The following is a 22,535-nucleotide window of genomic DNA, read 5'->3' on the forward strand; positions in this document are numbered from 1 at the left end:
GTGCTACGAAAAGTGCTCGGCAACACCAAGGTGGCTAACGAAGGCAAGCTGGGGGCCAACTGGGAGGGCCCATATAGAGTAACTGAGATTGTAGGCATAGGAGCATATCGATTGGCCGATTTGGATGGTGATCCAATTCCAAGGCCTTGGAATGTTCATAATCTACGAAAGTTCTTTGTTTAGAAGTATTAAAATCTGTCTTAGATTTGCATTACGTGATTATGTGGGAATTACGAATATAATTCCCTTGATCTATATTTACGTTGCAAGGGGTACGAATAAACACCCTCTTGAGTTTTACCGATTATGAATAACATCACTTTTTAGTATACTTGTTATGTTCTACTCTTGAAAATTGGTATTTGTTTTAAATACGACCTACGAGATTAGTTTCCCTTATTCGTATTGGGGAGCAGGGTATATAGTTCAGTACGTGAAACTGGAACACAAGTACGAAATACTTGTAAGATTTTCAAAACACAAGTACGAAATACTTGTAAGATTTTCAGAACACAAGTACGAAATACTTGTAAGATTTTCAGAACTTTAAGTACGTGATACTTAGGAATCCAATACACAAGTAGTTCTAAGTACGTGATACTTAGAAGTTGTGGTGTGAGTACGTGAAACTCAACGAATGCAAGTACACGACTCTTGTAAACGTTTATTGGTATGGCTTGAAAACATAACGAGTAGATGTCAGCCGCGTTTGTTCAAGTACGAGAAACTTAAACAACATTAAGTACGTGAAACTTAAAATTCAGAACAGGCGTGAAAGATTTGCTAAAAGTACGAAATACTTATGCAAACAAATGATGTGTAAACGGTACGAAATACTTAGATTGAAAATTGCATACGAACAGCTGCAGCAAACATGGAAGCCGAGCAAAACATAAAAGTAGTGCCACGAAGGGCCGAATACCTGTATTATCCAGAGCATTACCAAAAGAAAGTACTGGTACCACGCAGGGTTTAAAAGCTACGGTCACGCAGGACCAGCTCAACTGTTTTAAAGAAAGTCTTCTTTCAAAAACTTACCAAAGGTTTAGTCCAGGTTTTGGACATCTGAGTTTGCCCTGACAGGTTCTTCAGTCGTGACATCTCCTACAGTCACATTCTCCTCCAAGTTGATAGGTTCAGGATTTGAATCTCGAACAGGAGACTGGACAGTCTGAGATCCAGAGGGAATATCTTCTTCTATTCCAGTGAAGTCTTCAATTTGTTGTTCGACATCATCTTCCAGAGGAACTTCTTGCTCTTGGGAAGCTGCAGAACGGCTGCTCGGTAGTTCATTGTCAATCCAGAGAGGAGAGTCCTCAGCAACGCCAACTTTCGTTAAACAAGTTTCCCAGCAAGCAATCCAAATCTGATCTTGGATAGCAGGAATCTGTTCAACATAGTTAGCAGTTGTGGTGTCGAATCCCTTCTGGTACCCTTCTTCATATGCAGCTTTCTTGGCATTGTCAATCTCTGATAGAGCCTGGTTGAGACTCTCTTCGGCAACTTCAAGTTTTTCTTTGGTTTGGTTGAAATCAGACTTGGCTTTGTCTCTTTCTCTTTCCAACCTGGCGATTGTTCTGAGCATTCGGGTGTTGTCATTCATCAGCCTGACTCTTTCAGCATCAGCTTCTTGGTATTTCTTACCCAGAGTAACCATCTTTTGAATAAACTGACAAATGAATTAAATAGTCAGAAACAGTTGTAGCAATACAAGCTCGATAGCAAATACACGTATCGACCTTACAAAGAAAAAAACAAGTACCAAATACCTTGATGCCGCTGACAAGTCCAGTAGAAACAAGCCGATCAGGTACAGATGCATTTTCTTTTTGCATATCTACTGGGAGCAGCAATCCTTGAGCTAGGGCAAGTGCGGTTTCAGATGAACCAGCACTATCCCCGACGTGAACGGGACGGTCCCCCCTAGTGAAAGGAGGAGTCCACGTCTGAGGGAGGACTTGAGTGGTTGGTGAGATGGGATGATGGGTTTCGGTATCTGCTTGAGAAGCAGTACCATCTTGATCATCTACCCTTGGGCGTTTGTCTCTATGAAGGTCAGCAGCCTCTGTGGTGGTGTCCACTTCTTGAGGAGAAGTTGATGACCGTGCGGATCCCCCCCTATTACGACGAGATCGTGGGGGAGGGGCTCCAGTTGAGGCCACCCGCCCAGTCCCACGTCCCCGAGAAGAGACGGTGACGAGGGAGCTAAGATTTATGGGCTGACGTGTCATAGTACTCGAGATAGGAGGAGATAGAGAATAACCTGAGGATGAGGATTGGCTAGTTACACAGATCGGAGCTGGCTGTTCGGGTAATGGTAGAGAGGAGGCCTGACTCCGTGAGGATCTTCGAACTCTTACTCGTGGTAACGGAATTCCTTCGGAAATTGGGACTTCACCCGGTTGGCCGGCTACTGTCACTCCAATGTTAGCTCTGGTACTCCTAAGTTGGGAAGCAGTGGAGGTGGAAGCAGTACTGGTGCTGGGGTGAGCGAGCCTTCTGTCTATAACCCCTCTATATGAAGGGTCGTATCCCAGAAGAACTTCTGCGTTGCGACCCCGACCAGCTGTAGAAGTGCCAGGTACGCCTGTATATTTTAGAACCTTGTTGATGTCCTCTGTTCGGATGTTGCTCGGAACGCGTCTGGGACGATAGTTAGCGTTTTCAGCTGTCAGATCACAATTGTAACAGCAAGATTAGACACATGTAAAGGCTATGAGAAAGCGGTAAACGAAAATATTATAAACTTATTGAAAGAGGAGTATTACGTGGGTATCCCCATATGTGGGGGCAGTGGAGTCCCACCACTTGACCATCCTCTCCTAATGGCTCGAAAGCTCCAGTAACATATAAGAAGTCAATCTCATGATCCCGAGCAGAATCCGGCAGGTTGAGCACGAGACGCTTTTCTGCCCTTCTTACTTTGAAATAAAAGGTGTTATATTCAGGGTTTAGTACAATACTGTACCACCACTGAATGTCCCAGATCCCTAGCTGGGTCCCTAGAATTCTATTTAAAGCAATTACTCCATTTATCAGCCTAAAAACATTTGTTGATACTTGCATAGGAGTAAGGTGGTACCAATTTAGGATCTGACGAAGGAGTGGATGTAGGGGAAAACGGACTCCTCCTTCGACAATTGCTACGATAGGGATACACATTCTGTCCCATGAGCCACTATCCCTATCTGCTCCTAGAGGGGCAAGTTCGAGACCTACGTTATCAGGAACATTGTAATCCGTCCTAAACGTCGCCATTGCGGCGGGAGTATCACAGAATTTCCTAAACTTACTGGGTCTAGGAGGGGTGTCATGTTCATCCGCCATGGATATACTCGAAGAAAACGTAAATGAAAGAATGGGCGTGATTGAAACCCTAGAAATGACCACAATCTGAGAATGAAATCTCAGATGAAAACCTAAGCAGAAGAAATGGAGTTAGAACGAGAGTCTTACAACGATACCGTGATGATTTCTTGGAGTGCAATCGAATTTGCAGATGGCGGCGATGGCGGAAAGCTTAGGATTGAGAGTTCGAATGTTTTGAATAAACAACCAAAAAGAGCCCTTCTAGCGGTTTAAAGGTGAGAGACGGAGACGAAACGTCTCCTCTCACACCGTTACAGGAAAAAGTAACGGAAAGAAGAAACCGTTCTGACGCCGTTTCATAGAACGTCAGTTCGAATTTAATGCTAGGCATATGGAACATGCCACGTGGAGTCGTTACCTCGAGATGGTATAATGACAGAGGCGCCAAAAGGCATCAATGAGATATTGAAATTATTACTGCACGGGATCAAAAGAGTTTGGTCTAGATAGAATTCTGCTTCTAAGCATCATATATTGCCCCCGAACAGTGGTAAATACATGAAGCTGGGGAGCAATTGTAGGGAGGTATTCCCGAGCAGGTACATTTAGTTACCGAACACGTGATGTTTAGGAACACGTGGTAAAAACGACTAGACTTACCGCCGGGCAGTTCGGTGAACAGCAAAATGGACCAGTGATATGAGAAGTCATGGCTATAAATAGACTGTTCGGCAGTTAGAGACATTCTGATTACATTGGACCACGTTACATGTGAAGTAGCTGGTCCAAGCCGTCTGTTCGGCCATGAGACGGCCGAACAAAGATGGAGCTCCAATTGAGAATAGGAGCAAAGGGAATACTCTGGAAGATTCCAGAATAGTCATGTCTCATATAGGGATAAAGATCCCAAGAATATAGGATCTGAGAAAGATACCCAACAAGTATGGGATGTTCGGCTCTTAAAGGAAAAGAATCCTAAAAGGACTCTTTTCTATAAACTGATAAAGGAAATGAGACTCCTTGATATCCTGGGTTTCCTATACGAGTTAGGAATCCTATGGCAATAAGGATGCTTGGACAGCAAGCATCCATAAATCTATAAATATGAGGTAAACCTAGAGGCAAAAGGTACGCAATACATTGCATTATTACTGCTTTCCTACTGATAATTAGGGTTGAGTTTTCTAGTACGTGACACTAACAAAGGCATCGGAGGGCCTTTGCCACGAGAGGCAAAGGTGCACTCACCCCCTGTCTATTTTTGCAGATTAGGGTTCAGACGATAAATTAGGGTTCCGGTGAAGAGGCACGAATAAGCCGTTGCGATCCAGTTGACTCGAAGTACCAATTGTTTTCATCCCCCTACACCAATGATCTAGCCCTACGCTTAGGGTTTTCTCAACCTTCTATTTGAAGGCGAGTTTGGAGCTAAGCACTCTTACACAATTGGTTATCTCATGAACTCTCACACAATTGCCTCTCGATACCATCACCCCCCGATGTATCTGTATGTGGGAAAATCGCATGTTATACGCAAATAGAGATACATGCCTATCAAACGTAAAACCACATAAACATACTAACCCATTATTACTGGAAGATAGAAAACCATCTAATCTATTGCGATGTCATGGAAACAGTTCCAAAAAGGCTAAATTATCTCACCTTCTCATCATAACAAAAACTATTGGACTATTTTCTGCTTTCCTTTTTCACCATAACAAAAGCTATTGAACTATATAATGCATAGAGTAATCATCAACACAAACAAGAACAGTGAATAAGACACGCAACTAAACCTTACCTTTCAGCAATTAGGATTCTGGTGTAACCCTGTAAAAGTTGACTTCGATCGGATTCTCATCAATTCCAACGTACACCAAAGCTTGGAAGAGCACAGGAGACTGGGTTCCACCAAAGGCCTCGACCTTGAAGGTAATATAGTGATTTAAACCAGCAACAGGTTGTGAGCATACTTTGACAACCCTCACAAACCAGTAATCCATTTTCTAGAGTATATTTCCAGAAACTAATAAGTTAAAAGTTAATGGAGGAATATAACGGACAAAAAAATAAATCCACACATACGTTGATAGCGTTGTAGTGTTCAGTAGCCATCCTTGACGCCTTTTCGACCTACACAAGGAACTAGGGATTTTTGTCGAAGTTTTTATGTGGATGAATTAAACCAATGATACACACATTCTGGGGAACATACTCAACGTCAAATCCCTTCAAATAACCATATCCATTATCAGGAATTCTACAAATAAAGTCATAAATCAAGTTTGAACTGTCTGATACGCACACACACATCCATGCAAGCATGCATGTTGGGAATTTAGCGAAAGCAAACTAAAGCCTAGATTTAAAACTAGCACTATTGGTACCGACGGGATCGTTACTGAAATTGTAGGGACGGCCGCGCCCGGCCGTCTCCGGCCACCGGATAGCCGATCCGAGCAGTCCAAAAATTCTAGAAAAAAAAAAAACAAGGGGGCCTACGCGGGAATGAACGGCATCCGAGGTGTGTAGGGTGCTTGATCCGAGCACCCCTTTTTCGGATTGGCCGTCCGATGGTCGGAGACGGCCCGGCGCGTTCGTCCCTACGATTTTGGTATAGACCCCGTCGATACCAATATCATTTTCGGAAACTAGATAATTCACAGACAACAAATAAATGACGATGAAAAAAAACTCGAATGAGGGACACACAAGAATTCACGTGGTTCGGCCAAAAACAATCTACATCCACGGGAGATATCCGTTCTTTACGATATGAGAATAATCAGTACAAAATTGTAACGCCCCGAATTTTGGGTACGTTAAAAGGACATTTTATTCATAAAATCAAATGGAGTCTGGCTCATTATTATAACAGAACTTCCACACGAGTTCAATATTTACACAAATGGAGGGAATTCTAGGGTTCCTAACTACAGCTCCACCTGCTCCTCCATTTTTGCCAGCTCCTCAGCTCCAAAAGCCTCCACGGTGAACTGCTTACCTTGATCATCTACAAAATCTGACACATTATACCGGCGTCGCCACCCATATAATATGTCAGGGTCACCAAAAGGTAACACCGTGAGCTACAACAGCTCAGCAGGACAATCCTATACCCGCTAACCCATAACTTATAAACTACAGGTTATACTAAAACATCGATTTCCACGTGATACATGTATACGCAGCTAATAATGACACATCCATATTCGACTATCAATCAACGTTGGTGTCCAAGATTTTCCGTGTTTCTCCTACGCGACTCATCGTAGACCGTGTCAACATTTTCATATACAAATCAACATTTCAAAAACCATTTGTTTAACACACCTAACCTCGGTTCCGCCGTTCCGGGTTCCCGAGTATCCTCACAATGGTTCCGCCGCCCCGGGTTCCCATTGGCACACATTGCATTGGCTCCGTATCGCGGATAACCAAGCCATAATTCAAAACCCTCGGTTCCGCCGCTCCGGGTTCCCATATGGGGTTTTCGAAAAACTAAACCCTCGGTTCCGCCGCTCCGGGTTCTCATTGGGTTTTTCACAAATCTTACTTTTACACACGCACACAACTCACATAATGCCACCCAAAATCGGTCATTATGTTGTTTCAAAATATTTCCTTCCACGAAAAACATTTCCCTTCATTAACCACACCCTAGGTGTCATGTTCCTACTTTCTCGGTTCTCGTGTCTCGTTTACATGCAAAGACTCTGCGGTAGGACAAAAGTAAGCAGGAATCATTCTAACAAGATCATCTACTTCTATATTACTTATCACGCTCAATCACCACTTATAGCATAACGCCACATGTACGGACGCCTTTGGAGTGTATCACTTATGCTTTATTCAAAGCACAACGCCACATATACAGACGTCTTTGGAGTGAAATCACTTATGCTTTATCACACCACAAGTAATACAAGCAACTCATATATGCATACTCATAACCATCTTAAATATCAACAATACAAATACTTCGAGATAAGTAAGTAAATAAAGATAACCTACTTTATACTTGGGTAAGTAAATAAATAGGAAGTAAGTAAAGATTTCCTTACCGTTCTTCTAGGCGGTAGTAACGGCTACGGAAGGTTAGTCGGCTATCGGACGGAGTAACCTCCTACGGTAGTTCCCGGTAGCTTCGAAAGAGAAGGGTCTCTCTCGAAACCTAATCTTGACTAACACTACTCTACTTTATGGATCGAAGGGTGGTCGGGTGGCGGTTTAGTAGCGGCTTAGGTTGAGTTTCTTGAAGAACTCAAGAACAACTCAAGAACATGAAGAACAAAAGAAAGAACAAAGGAATTCTAGAGAGAGAAGTTGAAGATTGGAAAGGTGTGAGTTGAATGCTTGGAATGGCTTGCTACTTATAGGCAAAACTCTCCTTCTCCCTCCATCATGGCCGGCCCCTCTCTCTCTCTATATCTCCCATGGATTTGCTCCATCAACTCACATCAAAGCATGTCATGCTTTGTCAAATCCAAACCTTTAGGCATAAGGCAATAAAACCCAATAAGATCTTAGGCTTTTTAGGTGAATCTAGGTAATTATAACCTAGGTCTAGCTTGTAGTCAAATCTTAGGCTAATAAAGGCTAGGATAATAGCCCATCATAGGTTGTCATTAGGCAAAAAAGACTTGGGTCTAATAAGGTAGCTTGCAAGGCTAGGTTAGTCCTTGGATTGGACTATGGGAGATTTGTTGGAAGGAAAGGAGACATGGGCACAAGATTGGTCTTAAACAATTGGTAATGGTACAAAGGAGGTTAGATTCTTGGCTAGGAAGAAAGATATCACCAAGGATTTGAAAAGATGAGAAAGATCAAGGTAGTACAACAAAAATATCTCTCTCTCTCTCTCTTTCGGCCTCTCTCTCCCTCTCTCTCTCGGAAATCTCTCTCTCTCTCTCTCATAAGTACATTTATATATATATAAATGCAAGAAAGAATAAGAAAGGTACAAAGTACAAGATTCCTTCCAAATCCAAAAACCAATAAACAATCCTAATTAGACACATGTCCCATTAAATAAATAAACTAGTGTACTAATGTACTCTAGGAAGATCAACTCCCCAATAAATTAATCCAATTGGGTACAAAACCCCAATATAAAATAATATAAGAGTACTTAGGAGAATCTTAGGCCTTAAAGGCTATTAAGGCTATTAAGTACTTTACATAATAAAATATTATGTACTTTATCACATGGGGAAAAATAAAAGACTAATTTAATGAACCCATGTACTTGGTTGAAAGATTAAACCTATTACCCAATGGATAATAGTTTCCCTTGCGGTTAATAACCAATGGACAAAAGAAGTACAAGTACTTTTGTACTTAAAATAAGTTTTTGAAAAGACTACATGTACTTTTAGTCAAATATAATAATGAAAAGGTTATTGTCCAATGGACAAAAATTACCCTAGCAACTATGGACCAATGGGTAATGGAAAAGGTTCAAAAGTTTCAAAAGGTTCAACTAGTAACCGGGTGAGTCGGTTGCTCGGTTCCTCCAACTAGTTGGTTAGAAACTAACTAAATTGGTCAAATAGGGTTTCTAGTCGAGACCAAAATTAACAAGAAATCATATAGCCACTCAAGAGAAAATAAGTAATTCAAATAAAATTCAAATATTTAACGAAATTTTTATTGACCAAAATTCAGGGGCGTTACAAAAATACCCAGGTAAATAACATTACCCAATTCCTTGTCAAACCCACTCTCCCCACCCAAAAAATAATCTCCCATTGGATTAAAAAAAACACTCACCCTATTACGTCTCATCTTTCAATTGCATAAATACATAAGTATTTATATAGGGCCAGCCCTGAGCTAAGACACACAAAACGACCAACTTGAACCCCCGAATTTTGGCTCACAATTAGGGCCCTAGAAAGGTATAGCCATGTATGTAATAAATGTTTAATTTAGTGCACATATAACAAATGAGCTAGCTGGCCTCACAGCATAGCTTTATTTTCCTATCCAATAGGTACATGGTTCAAGTACTATGGGCCTAACTTTTTGTGGGGGCTAATTTCACTGTGATCTTCTTGAACCTTTTTCTCTCTTTGATGGTCTGTAGAAGTGCTGTGCTGATCTCTGTGTACTTGCAGAATCGAAGGGGGGAGTTCTTTCGAGAAGATGCTCCGACGAACAAGTCAGTAAGTGGAGAAGAAAGAAGTTTGGTAAGAAAATTTGTTAGGAAGTATAATAGAGTAGTTGAGAGTCAAAAATCTCATCCTTTTCCTCGAAAGGGCACTCCTCTATTTATAGGCAAAGATGTAGAGTGTTGCACAGGCTAGTTTTTGTACCCACATGCTTTGTTACGTTCGGATGACGTCACATGTCAGGAACATTTAATGAACGCCGCTTCTTGGAGATTGTAGAGCCGCGTTTGTCAATGTCAGACAAGTCACGTCAATCAGAGATGTCACCTCGGTTATCAGAGAAGACAACCCACATATCATCAAAAGCTTCTAGAAGGTTCCACAAAGGCGGTTTCTGTACGATATAATGAACGGACACATAACCGGATAACAAAAGTCCTTCTGAGCATAAACAATGTCAAACAAACAATGGAAAAGTCACCGAGCGATAGGACGTCACCGAGCGATAGCGATTCTTTTCGAACCAATATAGTATCCAACGTTTGGTGACTCTTACGAAGCTCGGCAAGCTGCCCAGAAGTCTGCCTTCCCTTTGGTAAACATATGATGTGAAGTGTCAAGATGCGTCTTGACTCACAAATGAACTGAGACAACTGAACGATGAATCCACAGTGATAGAATCTCTTTGATCCTTTTGAACCTTCGGATATTTCAGCCCACTACAATAGCCCCTCAACTTTTGCTTCTCGCGCTCGGTTGGGAAGGAGAAGTTGAAAACCAAAGGCCGAACAAAAGACGAAGAAAACAATTGGCTCCGAACAGGTCCTTCATTCCGAGTCCCAAACCTGTTGAAATTAAGACTCGAATTTAATGCTATTGTAACCGCCGATTTCAAATTATGCCATGCGTTAACTTGTTACTGGGTAATGGTACGATGCATCCCATCAGTCACCATGTGTCAAACATCAAACGACACATCAATCTCCCGCCCAAATCCAACGGCTGGGGGCTCTGAACCGCTTCGAATTCCGCCTTAGGTATAAAAGGCGAAGGATGGAGAGAAAAAGATCACTTTTTCTCTCCATCCCTCAATTGTTTCAACTGCTCAGGCGACGTTCAACACCAGAAAACTACCAAAAATCTGAAGATTTGAAGAATTTGATCACAAATTTCTCTTGGTTTTCAAGTATTTTTTGACTTTTGATACTTTTCACTACATTTTGGTTGTTTTTCGCACTTGTTTTGGCCCAAGAAATCGGGTTTTTCTTTTTGTTTCGAATGGAACAGTCGCCTGAACACTGTAGATTTGGTTGAGGATGTTCATCTGTTCTTCCGAGCGTATGTACATCTTCAACCCGTGTTCTTCCGAACACCAATACGAATTCATCCCCGATTTCGAAGAGAGAGAGAACAAGTTCCAAAGTGGTTCTTCGGTCTTGCCGGTGCACGATAGAGACCCACACTCGGAATTCCAATATGACAAATCGTCATTCAAAAAATTTGAAACTTACAGAAAAATTAGATCACCGAACGTAGGCACATTAGGAACTTCGACCATGCAACTCGCTTACGGTCTTATCCCTTGCACTTTTATTTTTTAGGTATGGAGTCCTTAAAAAAAACCTCGTCGGGGGAGTCTTATCGATCAGTGGACACCGGTGCGTCAAACTTCGATAGAGTTGATCCCTAACTAGCCGAAATAATCAGAGAGCACGCTCGGAGTTACCGAATCAGTGAGGGCGGAAGTGCGGCCGAGGGAGTTGAGGGAATTGACTATCCCCCCAGGGTCATTCCTCTCCGAACGATGGGACCTGATCCCAACATCATAAACATCGAGGACGAATCTCAGGAGATAGGGGGAGAAGTTCCGAATGAGGAAGGAGAAGAAAGGGTCGGGGTGGAGCAAACGAGGGCAAATTTGAAGAGGGAGACTCCCATTGCTTCATCGAGCCGAGTAGATGAGAAGGCCGGAGCAGTTGGTGATTCATCCTCCCAAGCGCCGAGGACGAGGAGAAAAATTGTTCCCTTGGATCCCGACGTGATCCCTGACCGAGCGGGAAAAGATCCTTGCCCGTATTGGGATTGCTTCAAGGATCAAACGGCGATTGATCTTTTTCGGAGGACCTATGATGTACTGAACGACGTCGTCATAACGCCCGTCCCAGGATTCCGAATAAGATTTAGTGATGAGCACATCACGGTTCCTCTGATGGCGATCATCAAAGCCGGGCTTCGGTTCTCTATGCACAGGGTCCTGAGAGAGATCCTTCACATTTTTGATCTTACGCCGTGTCAATTGAGCGTCAACTCGTATCGTATCATCCATTCGGTAATTAAATTAGTCGAGGTAAAAATGTTCCCTTTAGAGGCTTACCACATTTTTGAGAATTACATGATGTCTCAAAACATCAGGTATTCACGATACTACTTATGCTCCCAAAGGAATATGGTAAAGATTATTCCTGAGGGTATGTATGACTCAGAGAAATGGGCCTCGGATTACGTAGAGGTTTGGGGCAACTATCAGTACCCTCAATTAGAATATGGTCGATTCGAAGTTGCTACTCGTAGGGGAAATCCATGTAAGCATATACCCTTCTCTCTCTTTTTTGTTTGGTTTATTATTACACAATACATGACTGTTGTTTCATGATTGCTTGAACTTTATTTGCTCGGCAGATACCCCGAAGCTAAACAAAGATCTGTTGAGAGAAGCAAAGGGTTATGGGCTTGCAGCTGCTCTTCTCACCATTCCGAGAGAAGAAAGAGACGCACCAACAATCCTCAAATACGTAGCAACCCACGGAGGTTAGATCCGAGAAAAAGCATATGAAGAAGCGGAGAAGCAAATTCCAAAAGGTGAAACCGAACTTCCAAAAGAACTTCTACCAAGCGAGGACGAACCACTCCGAGGGGTCTTGCGGCTTCCGATCAAAGAAACTTCACCAGAGCAAGAGGAAGAGATGCCTCCCCGAAGCATAAGAGCCGTTTTGCAAAAGAAGCTGGAGGAAAAAGAAAGATAGAAAGCCGAACTGAAGAAATCTGGCGCTCTAAGGTCCTCGGGGTCCGTTCCGAGCCAAAAGGCTCCTACTCCCTAACATCCCCGAAAACAACCTCTAGCTGCCCCCTCATCCCCGAAGGATGCTCCTGGCGAAAAAAGACCAAGAATTACCCCGCGGGCTTGAGGTTCGGATGTTGAATTTCCAAGGAGTATGGGGGTGGAGAAAAAGGAGGGAGAGAAGGGGAAGGAGTTAGTCTCGGATGCCAAGACTCCATGGATGCCAAACTTCATCACTCCTGACAAAAAGCAGATCCTGAAGTCTGATAGCTTGAAGGAGGATCCCTCTCTGGCTTTCACTCTGTAGTCCGGGCTTGCCTTGCCGAGGGACATCCAAAGCCCCCTTTCTCTAAAAGCTGCTCTGAGTGAATATTACTTTCATGCTGGAAGGGTAACTCCAATTTTTCCATTCTGGCAATAAATTTCCTGCTTGCTTGATGTACAGTCCTCGGATAACTTTAATTTGTTTTGAACACAGGCCACCCAATCGATCATGAGCGCTCAATGTTATCTCTCCGAGCACGACAAAAAGACTAAGTTGTTGAAGCAGTCGACAGAGCATAATCAAAATGTTGCCGAGGAGTACAAGAAGAACTTGGAGCAGTCCAAGCTTGTGTACCAAAGCCAAAAACTTCAGATTTCAAATCTGAATGACCTGATCAAAGGGCTGCAAGACTCGGTCGAGCGTACCCGGGTCGAGGGAAAAGATAAGGGACTCACTGAGGGGAGAGCTCTAGGAAGGGAGATGAAAAAAGAGATGGAGAAGTAGCTGAAGGAGCATTATGACAAGGGGTATGCCCAGGCCGAGGAGGACGTGGCAGATGAAATTATGGAAGTCCAGGCAGAAATAAAGGACGGCCAACATAAGGAGAGCTTTATGCTCGGATACAACAAAGGCTTTGATGACGCAGGGGTTGAGCCTGATGATGAAAGAAGAATTCTAGTGGAAGTCCCCCTCCTTGCTCCTGCCGAAGTCGGAGCTGAAGAACCAACGACCAACCCCATTAAAGCGACAAATGTTCAGGCTTCTCAGAATGAGCCTGTGTTATCTCCTTCTGCAACTCCTTCTAAAGTTTGATTCTTGAATGTTTTTTGACATCTATTTGACACGGTCGGCGCAGAACAATAGGCCCTAGCTGCACCGTGGTATGTAATTAATACAGGTTGAAGGATGGCACCAAACAATCTACCACTACCATGCCTTAGAAATGATGGAAGTTTTAAGAGGAATTTACAAGTCTTTTTACTCATTCTAATTCCTCTTTATTAATGTTTGTATTGTGTTGGAGCTCGGATTGCCCAATGTTTGTTAAATCTAAACGTAACAAGTAAGCTTATAAGTTTGATTGCTCATAAAAACTTCATACAAGTCTTTTTGTTCGGCTATGAATCCAACTGTACCTATGTATAAGACCCCTACCTTAGTGGATTGCCAAAGTATAGAAATGGGAATCCAGTAAGGCAAATGAATGGGTACCGGACAAATATTGTCAATCGTGAGTACCAAAGTCTCTAAAAAATTTTGAACGTATGAAGTACCAAACGAAATGAATACCGAGGGCTACTAGAATTTCACCCGAACAAATTGATTGCCGAGGGCTATGAGAATTTCGCCTGAACAAATTGATAGCCGAGGGCTACGAGAATTTTTCCTGAACAATTGATTGCTGAGGGCTATGAGAATTTCGCCCGAACAAAGTGAACCAATAGCCCAAACAAAGGCATATTGGGCAGAAGTGCCTGGGCTCGAAGGCAAGAACTCGGGCTAGGTAGAATGCCCAACAAAAGTAACGCTAAAGGGAAAACAATAGGAAAAGAGTAAAAACACTTCTATTAACAAAATGCCCAAAAGCTTACATCCTGACAAAAAATAGAAAAAAACAAAAGCAAAGTTAGAGAAGTGGAACGACAAGGGAGCTATCCATGGAACTTCCTAAGTTTTTGGGCATTCCAAGGATTAGCGATCGGCGTTCCATCCATCTCTGCAAGTTTATAAATGCCATGGCCAATCTTCTCTACCACTCGATGGGGACCTTCATAGGGATCCTTGAGCTTGGTGAGCTTTGCCGCCTCGGTGACCATCCGAAGAACCAAATCACCAACGTTGAACGGCTGAGCTCGAACATTCTTGTTGTAGCCCCGAGCGACTTCCTGTTGATATGCCGCATGCCGAAGGTTGGCATTGTCCCGGAGTTCTTCAGCGAAGTCTAACTCTGCACCCACAAGAGCATTGTTATCAACGGGGTTGAAGTTCTTCGTTCGAGCCGTGGGGATCAATGTGGACAAGGGGAGTACGGCTTCCATTCCATAGGCCATCAAGAACGGAGTGCGGCCAGTGGATCGCCGAGGAGTAGTACGGTAGGCCCATAGAACATGAGGAAGTTCTTCAACCCACAAGCCGAGCTTCAGATCCAAACGACGCTTGAGCCCCCAAGTGATGGTCTTGTTGGACGCCTCGGCTTGACCATTGCCTTGGGGATAAGCCACAGATGAGTTATGGATTGTGATATGGCGCTTCTTGTAAAAGGCTTTGATGGCGGCTGCAACAAATTGGGAGCCGTTGTCGAAAAGGATGGCATAAGGTACGCCGAATCGAGAGATGATGTGCTTCCAATGAAACATTCCACATCGCCTGCAGTTGTCTTGACCAACGGTGAAGCTTCGACCCATTTTGTGAACAAGTCAGTGGCAATAAGCATGTACTCGAATCCTCCAGGTCCCTTTGGCATTTTGCCAACAATGTCAAAAGCCCAAACCGCAAACAGCCATGGACTAGTGATCATGTTAGGAGGAAAGGCAGGCTGGTGGATGAGTGACGCTTGCTTTTGACACCGAACACAGCGTTTCACATAATCCTCCGACTATTTGACCATCTTTAACCACCAGTAACCCTGTGTTAGTGCTCGTTGAGGCATAGTTTGTCCTCCCAAATGTGCCCCACAACTACCCGAGTGAAGCTCATCCAAAACACTCTCCACTTGATCTTCATGAACAACTTGTAAGTCGGGCCCAGTGAAGGTTCGTCGGTAAAGATTATCGTTGGAATCCAAAAAGTAATTAGCTGCTCGGCAACGGATCTTGTGTGCCTCTCGTTTGTTCGGTGGGAGAACTTGATTCTTCAAATATGCAATTATTGGATCCATTTGGCTTGGACCGAATGTGATTGCCGCCACCAAACAAACGGATGGCTCGAAACTAGGAGATTCGACTTCATCAAACACAATGGTGCGACTGCACGAGATATTGTAAATAAAAGCAAGACCTGCTAGGGCATCAGCATGAGCATTGTGTTCCCGAGCGATCCATTCCACCTCCATTCGGCCGAACTGTTGAAAAAGTGCTAAGACGTGACTAACATAAGCATTCATACGCTCGTCCTTGGCTTGGTAGTCATCATTCAAATGACCCACAATCAGCCAAGAGTTACAAAAGACATGAACCGAGTCTGCATCGAGCCGAAGAGCGAGTTGTAAACCAGCGATAAGAGCTTCATACTCGGCTTCATTATTCGTTGCCGGGTAGCCAATGGAAACAACACTCTCATGAATGGTTCCACTGGGTGGAACAAGAACAATCCTTGTCACGTCCTCGAATTTTTAACATAATTATAAATGATTTTCATAAAAAAATACTCACAAATATCCGTACGGTACCCAAAAGGTCACTGTGTTCCCATTCCCTCAATTAAACTTCCAAGTCCATAAGGTTCCAAAATATTACAACATTGGCTCGATGGCCCCAAATTATCATAAGTAGCGAAGTTCAAAAAAAAAAAAATTAGTGGTTACAATATTCTGAGTCAAAAGAATTACAATTTTAGTTACAAATACATCTTTCAAAATAAATTTACAAAGATGAATAGGTAACTCCTTCGGTTAACTTTCAAAAAATAATGTCCACACTCCAAGCATGCCAAGCAATGCAAGCTATGGTTCCGGGTTAGCACCTGAAAATAATATAAGGCTTGAGCTACACTAGCCCAGTAGAAAAGTCTACGCAAACTCTATATGCAAATGAGATGAAAGATGCCGATGAAACATGGACTTTCGGATAACAAAGGAGCATGGATAAGACACAAGTACTATATTAGAAATTTAGAACGTAAACGAACACTTCACTCTTGTCAATTAACCTATCTTTGTCCTTTGAATTCATTTTTACTCATCTTTCGATCTTCACACATCCACCTCATATGGTTACGTTCCAACCGCTTAGTATCTCAGAAGTTCCCTATGGATCCTTGATGGGCACGCAAGAAATCTTTCACATCGTCACATTATGATATCAATCAAAAGACATTCCGGGCATTAGGACCCCGTATACCCAATTTACATTCCGGGTGATCATGACCCCGTACATCCAATTCTCATTCCGGGTTCTCAGGACCCCGTATATCCGATTCTCATTCCGGGTTCTTTAGGCCCCGTACATTTGATCACATGTTTTGTTCCCAGCTTCAGGTTCAACAGAAATCAATCCTTACATTACATGTTTCTCGTTTCATTGATTAGCTACCGTTTCTGTCATCTTATCATTCACATGTTCTGAAACCGTCATTAATTCCCCTTTAAGCGATCTACTAACCTTTTACTTCAAGTTAAACCCATGACCCACGCATCAACTACTCACTGCGGTTTTCAGTTCAAATTAGGCGGTAGCATATCACATTATATTCGTAATCCATTAAAGTCAATCCGTTGATCCTAGTTTCCGTGATAATTAACTCAATAAGTTCATTCAAGTCCATCGGGCATGTTTTTAGGTATGAAATATGTATTATTCTCCAAACACTAGAAGTGATGCGTAAACGAACCCAATAGAGTCAATGAAAAGCTTCGACACGCGAGTTGAAGGATATAGGAAAGCAGCTGAAAGATACTGCAGCAGCTCAAGGAAGCAGCTGAAAGCAGCTCAAACTCCTAGTCTCCTACCGGTAGGCAGGCAAGTCCTACCGGTAGAACTTGAAGACAGAAAGGCCAACATTTCGGTAGAACCTAGACCTACCGGTAGGTGAACAAGTCCTACCGGTAGAAACTCCAATTCACGCAACCTACCGGTAGGCAAGCAAGTCCTACCGGTAGAACTTGGAAACAGAAAGGTCAACATTCGAATTTGTGCTTGACCTACCGGTAGGTATGGAATTCCTACCGGTAGAAGTTCGATACGTTGAGCAGCTTTTGAGCTGCTGCTGTACGTTTGAGCTGGTTACGAAGAAATTTCTCAATTGTTCTACCGGTAGGGAAAAGGCTCCTACCGGTAGGGAATCGATTTTCTGGTAAAGTAACAACGTTCTACCGGTAGAAAGGACGGGCCTACCGGTAGGAATCTAGGAAAAACAGACAATTCTAACAGCAACTACGAATTTTCAATCCAAACTTAAACACGACATTACAAGCACGATTCATGCACCAAATCACCCATAAAACATATAAAGAGAGGTAGAATTCCCTACCTCGAGTATCCAAGCCGAAACCAAAGAGATTATGCAAGCCCTAGCTTCCGGAATCCCAACCGAGCTAAATACACCGAACCGAGCTCTATCCAATGCGATACGAGCCCGATTACACAAGTAGAAAAATGGAGTTGAGGTTGATAGTTTTGGGTTTTGAGTTTAGAGGCGAGTTTTTGGGTGAGAGAGTGAGAGAGATGAAGAGAGCCGGGAGAGGAGAGAGAGAACCGAGAGATGGAGAGGGAGGAGAGAAAATGAATTTTCTCTCCTGGCACACACACACATATACACACATGCACTATATTACACTAACACCCATATTTTCCATATTCTTGCACATTAACCTACAACCACAATCTCCACACTAAACCATCACTTATCCCTTTATAAAATATTAAAATTAAAAAAAATAAGGAAATTTACGGGTCTCTACAATCCTAGCCCCCGCGCCGTTAACATTGGAAGCCCCATCGACCGTCATTCGCCAAGCATCTCCCGAAAAGAGCTTCCACTCTCTCTTAGGCTTCTTTGTTCCTGCGGTATACCAAACACGCAAGGATTCAGAAGGAGGATTATTCCACTCTACAAGAGCTTCTTCGTCGGCGATCCGAGCTGCTTCCACAGCTGTGGCCAGAGCGTTGGCTTCATCTTGCAGCCCAGGCGTAAGCTTGGCAAAGAAGTCAGCCTGAGCCTATCCCTTAATGGCAGTTCGGGGCTCGAATTGGATGTCGAAATTGGCCAGATCCTGGGAAAACTTCAAAATCCTGCTTGATGAATCCATCTTTCGAAGCACAACTTTGAGAGGAAACTCAATGAGGACCACAATCCTATGGCATTGAAAGTAAGGCAAAAGGCTTGTTTTGGTTGAAACAAGAGCCAATGCTAACTTTTCCATAGGCAGATACCTCGTCTGAGAGTCCGTCATCGTCTTGCTCGAGTAAAAGATCAGCAGATGTTCCATCCCTTCTTTCTGAATGAGAACTGAACTGGTTGCATGATCCAAGACAGTAAGATAGAGGTACAAATCCTCTTCAGGCAGGGGTGTAACAAAGAGTGGAGCATGGGAAAGCTATGCCTTTAATGATTGCAAAGCCTGCTCACATTCCTCAGTCCAGACGAACCTCTGTTGACTAATCTTGATTGCTTGAAAGAATGGTTGGCAAAGATCTCCAGAGCGTCGGATGAAACGATTCAAGGCGGCCACCATTCCTGTGAGTCGTTGTACTTCCTTAATTGTTGTCGGAGCTCGGAGATTCTGTACTGCCATAAGTTGTGTTGGATCTGCTTCTATCCCTCGGCGGCTCACCATGTAACAAAGGAATTTTCCCAAACCGACTCCAAAAGCACATTTCTCTGCATTTAGATGAAGCTTATGTCGTTTCAAAACGGCGAGCGAACTTACTCTTGCATACCATGTCGTCAATGTAGGCCTCCAATATTTTGCCGAGCATTCCAGGAACATTTTGGTTATGGTCCGTTGAAAAGTAGCCCCCAAGCATTCTTCAATCCGAATGGAACAATGTTATAATAGTACATTCCCCGAGGGGAAATGAAAGCCCTCTTCTCCTGGTCCTCTTTCGCCAGAGCAATATGGTGGTAACCTCGGTACGCATCCATAAAACTCAGTTGCTTGTATCCCGCCGTCGCATCCACCATTTGTTCTATCCGAGGAAGTGGAAAGCGATCCATCGGGCAAGCGTCGTTAAGGTTCGTATAGTCGATGCAAACCCTTAGCTTCCCATTTTTCTTTGGTACAACAATAGGGTTAGCAAGCCAGGTTGGGTATAAAATCTCCCAAATTGCTCCTGCTTCTAGCAATTGGTCTACCTTTGTCATTACAGCTTCTATATGCACAGCAGCCGAACGTCGGACCTTTTGCACCACAGGTTTTCAGTTCGGATCAACATTAAGGGAGTGAGAAGCGAACGAAGGATCCACTCCTTGCATTTCCTAGGGAGTCCAAGCAAACACTTCAATGTTCCTTTTAAGGAATTCAAACATCTCCATACGTTCGGTCTCGTCCAAGGAGCTGCCAATAAGAAAGTACCGCATGTCGTCTTCAGTAATTGGTACCCGTATAAGCTCTTCGTATGATCTTTGTTCGGCTGGCAAACCAACATCTTCTAGGACTGGGACATCAACTATCTCAACGCATTGCACTTCCAAAACACTTTATTTGTTCATCACCATGCTGATGTAGCATTTCTTTGATTGCACTTGGCCTCCTCGAAGGCTTTCCAGTCGGCCGTTCCAACCAACGAACTTTACGACTTGGTGGAGGGCGGAGGCGACACCTTTGATTCCATGTAACCAGGCTCGACCAAGTATGATGTTGTAAGGGCTAGGAGAGGAAACCACACCACAAATTCAACATCTATCATCCGGGAACCGACTCGCACGGATAGGGTGATTAAGCCGAACGGCCAAACAGAGGCTTCGGTGAAGCTGATGAGCAGAGTGGTAGCCGTCTGAAGCTAATCAGGGGTGAGCCTGAGGCTTTTAAACGTTGAATAGAACATTACCTCAGCTGAGCTTCCTTGGTCAATTAATACCCGTTGTACGGTTGATTAGGCAATAGTAATGGTGACCACAAGAGCGTCTGTATGAGGTAGTTGCACTCTAATGAAATCCTCAGAAGTAAAGGTTATAGGGCCTTCGAGACTCGGATCCACCCATTTTCATTTCATCGAAGTGCCGATATTGCATACCGATAATGCAGTGATGGCTTTATCAATCTCGGATTGAAGCTCGGTTGCTCGTCCTTCAAAACAAGGCCCTGGATGACCCCCACGATGTTTCCTATGATTGGTGGAGGAGGAGGAAGTGGATTCCTCTGAGTATCAATCCATGGATTGAGATGCCCTGCTGCGGCAAGCTCCTCCAAATGTCGTTTGAACGGTTGGCATTGTGTTGTATAATGACCACGCTCTTTGTGGTACGAGCACATCCCGGGCCCATTTCCAGCCGTGCCCATAAATCCTATCGGCCAAATGAAGAACGGTAGCTAGCCTATAATGCTTAGAAGTTTATAGATAGGCTTGGTGAATATGGTTCGTTCGGCCACAAATTCGTCCAGCCGCGGTTCTCGTCTTGGTTGCTGCCATGGTTGTTGCTGTTGAGGGTGTTGGGGCAGTCAGTTTTTGCTATTTTGTTTGTTCGGACCTTGGTTATTGCTGTTTGGGCCTCCTCCCTGCCCTACGTTGGCCACTTGTTTTTTAACTGCAACTGGTGCCTTGGAAGGTTCGGGGGTCTTTGAAACATTGCGCTCGGCAACTCCTTCTTCGTGGACGCAATATTTTTTCAATGATCACCATCAACTCCCCCATTGTCTTCGGCGGGATTCGGGAGAGATCTCGAAACAACGCAGAAGTAGGATCTAGTCCATTCATGAATGACTCGGCTGCGACCCCTTGATCACAATCTGGGATCAGATTGTACACCTCCCAATACCGCTCGGTGTAAAGCCGAAGAGTCTCCCCCGCTGCCCTTCTCATGTTCACCAGCATAGACAATGTCTTTTGCTGGACGTTGCTTGTTACAAATCGTTTGGTGAACTCCAATTCCAGCTCGTTGAAACATGTGATAGACTTGGGCTTCAGCTGATTGTACCAAAGCATGATTGGCTCGCTTAACATAAGGGGAAAGATCTTGCACATGAGCGCGTCTGAGAAATTATGGAGGCTCATTGTTTGTCGGAAGCGGCAGACGAACGCGACTGCGTCTTCTTTTGCTTCATAATGCTTGAGTTTCGACATGGTGAATCGTTCAGAGGGCTTTTCCTGTTGAATTGCGCCGACAAAGAGGGAAGCCTTAGCCTTCCCGAGCTTAGAATTGTCTTCGGGAATGGGATTTGGTTGAGCGACTTGAGGTGGAATTGTAATACGTGGCTCGGGAACCCTTCTGTGTTCTCGGTGATGGTGTCGTGGGTGTTCAATCCGTTCCCGACGCCGCTGACTTTCTCCTCCCGAGGGTTCTGGGGCTTCTCCTCTGGAGCCCTACAGACGAGCATGATGAGGCATGGCACCTTCATCAATGGGTTGATACATGGTCGGTAGGCCCGTGAATTGATCATATAAAACAAGCGTATTGCCACGCTCCAAACGTCCATCCCCACTTGTCGTTTGGCGGCGATCTTGAGAATTGACCAAATGCCATCTCTCACGATGACGTTCGGAATTGGATTGCTCAAATCGCTCGGGATATTCTCTCGTATGCATGCGCCGAGGCGGGTTATTCAAGTTCATAGGCTGCTTCTCTTTTCTTGATTCCATATCTTGTCGTGGGGGGTGTTGCGTTCGGCCTGATACCCTTGCCTTATTGGTACCAGCTGTCGAACTTGTAGCACAGGATCTCGAGCTCTCAGCTCGGATGAGGCTTGCTAAGCGCGAACGAGAGCTTGTTGGTTGAGGTCTTGGGTCTCGCTCGAGACATTTGAAAACGGTTCGATGTTCGGAAGTTGCTAACTCGGTTGTTTGCGTAGGTCGTGATCTCCTGCTTCGTTTATGGATCTTCTTCGGGTGACTTGGTTCGGCATGATGGACGTGGGTTGGTGTGGCAACCACGCCACCATCCCGATCCTCTAGCCGTTGCTCGAGCATGGCTA

At 43.9% G+C, this 22,535-nt stretch overlaps 1 protein-coding gene across 9 annotated transcripts in view; it reads right to left on the reverse strand.

Annotated features, from left to right (window-relative positions):
• Nucleotides 1-22,535, reverse strand: part of LOC131310091 (uncharacterized) — a 60,658-nt gene that overhangs the window by 32,371 nt on the left and 5,752 nt on the right. For 3 of the 9 annotated variants that reach the window (XR_009195120.1, XR_009195118.1, XR_009195119.1), the window contains exon 2: nt 5,398-5,541. The exons of 2 other annotated variants lie outside the window; for them this stretch is intronic. Coding sequence is in view for 2 of the 7 variants with exons in the window: in XM_058336901.1 (XP_058192884.1) it covers nt 5,124-5,318; nt 5,398-5,445 (243 nt within the window). In the remaining 5 variants the exon portion in view is untranslated. Of the gene's footprint in view, nt 1-4,987; nt 5,339-5,397; nt 5,542-22,535 lie in introns of those variants that run through there. 4 more of the 9 variants (XM_058336901.1, XR_009195121.1, XR_009195117.1 and 1 more) reach the window with 4 other exon arrangements.

Source organism: Rhododendron vialii, chromosome 12a (assembly GCF_030253575.1).
Source record: "Rhododendron vialii isolate Sample 1 chromosome 12a, ASM3025357v1".
In the NCBI taxonomy this organism is placed as follows: Eukaryota; Viridiplantae; Streptophyta; class Magnoliopsida; order Ericales; family Ericaceae; genus Rhododendron; species Rhododendron vialii.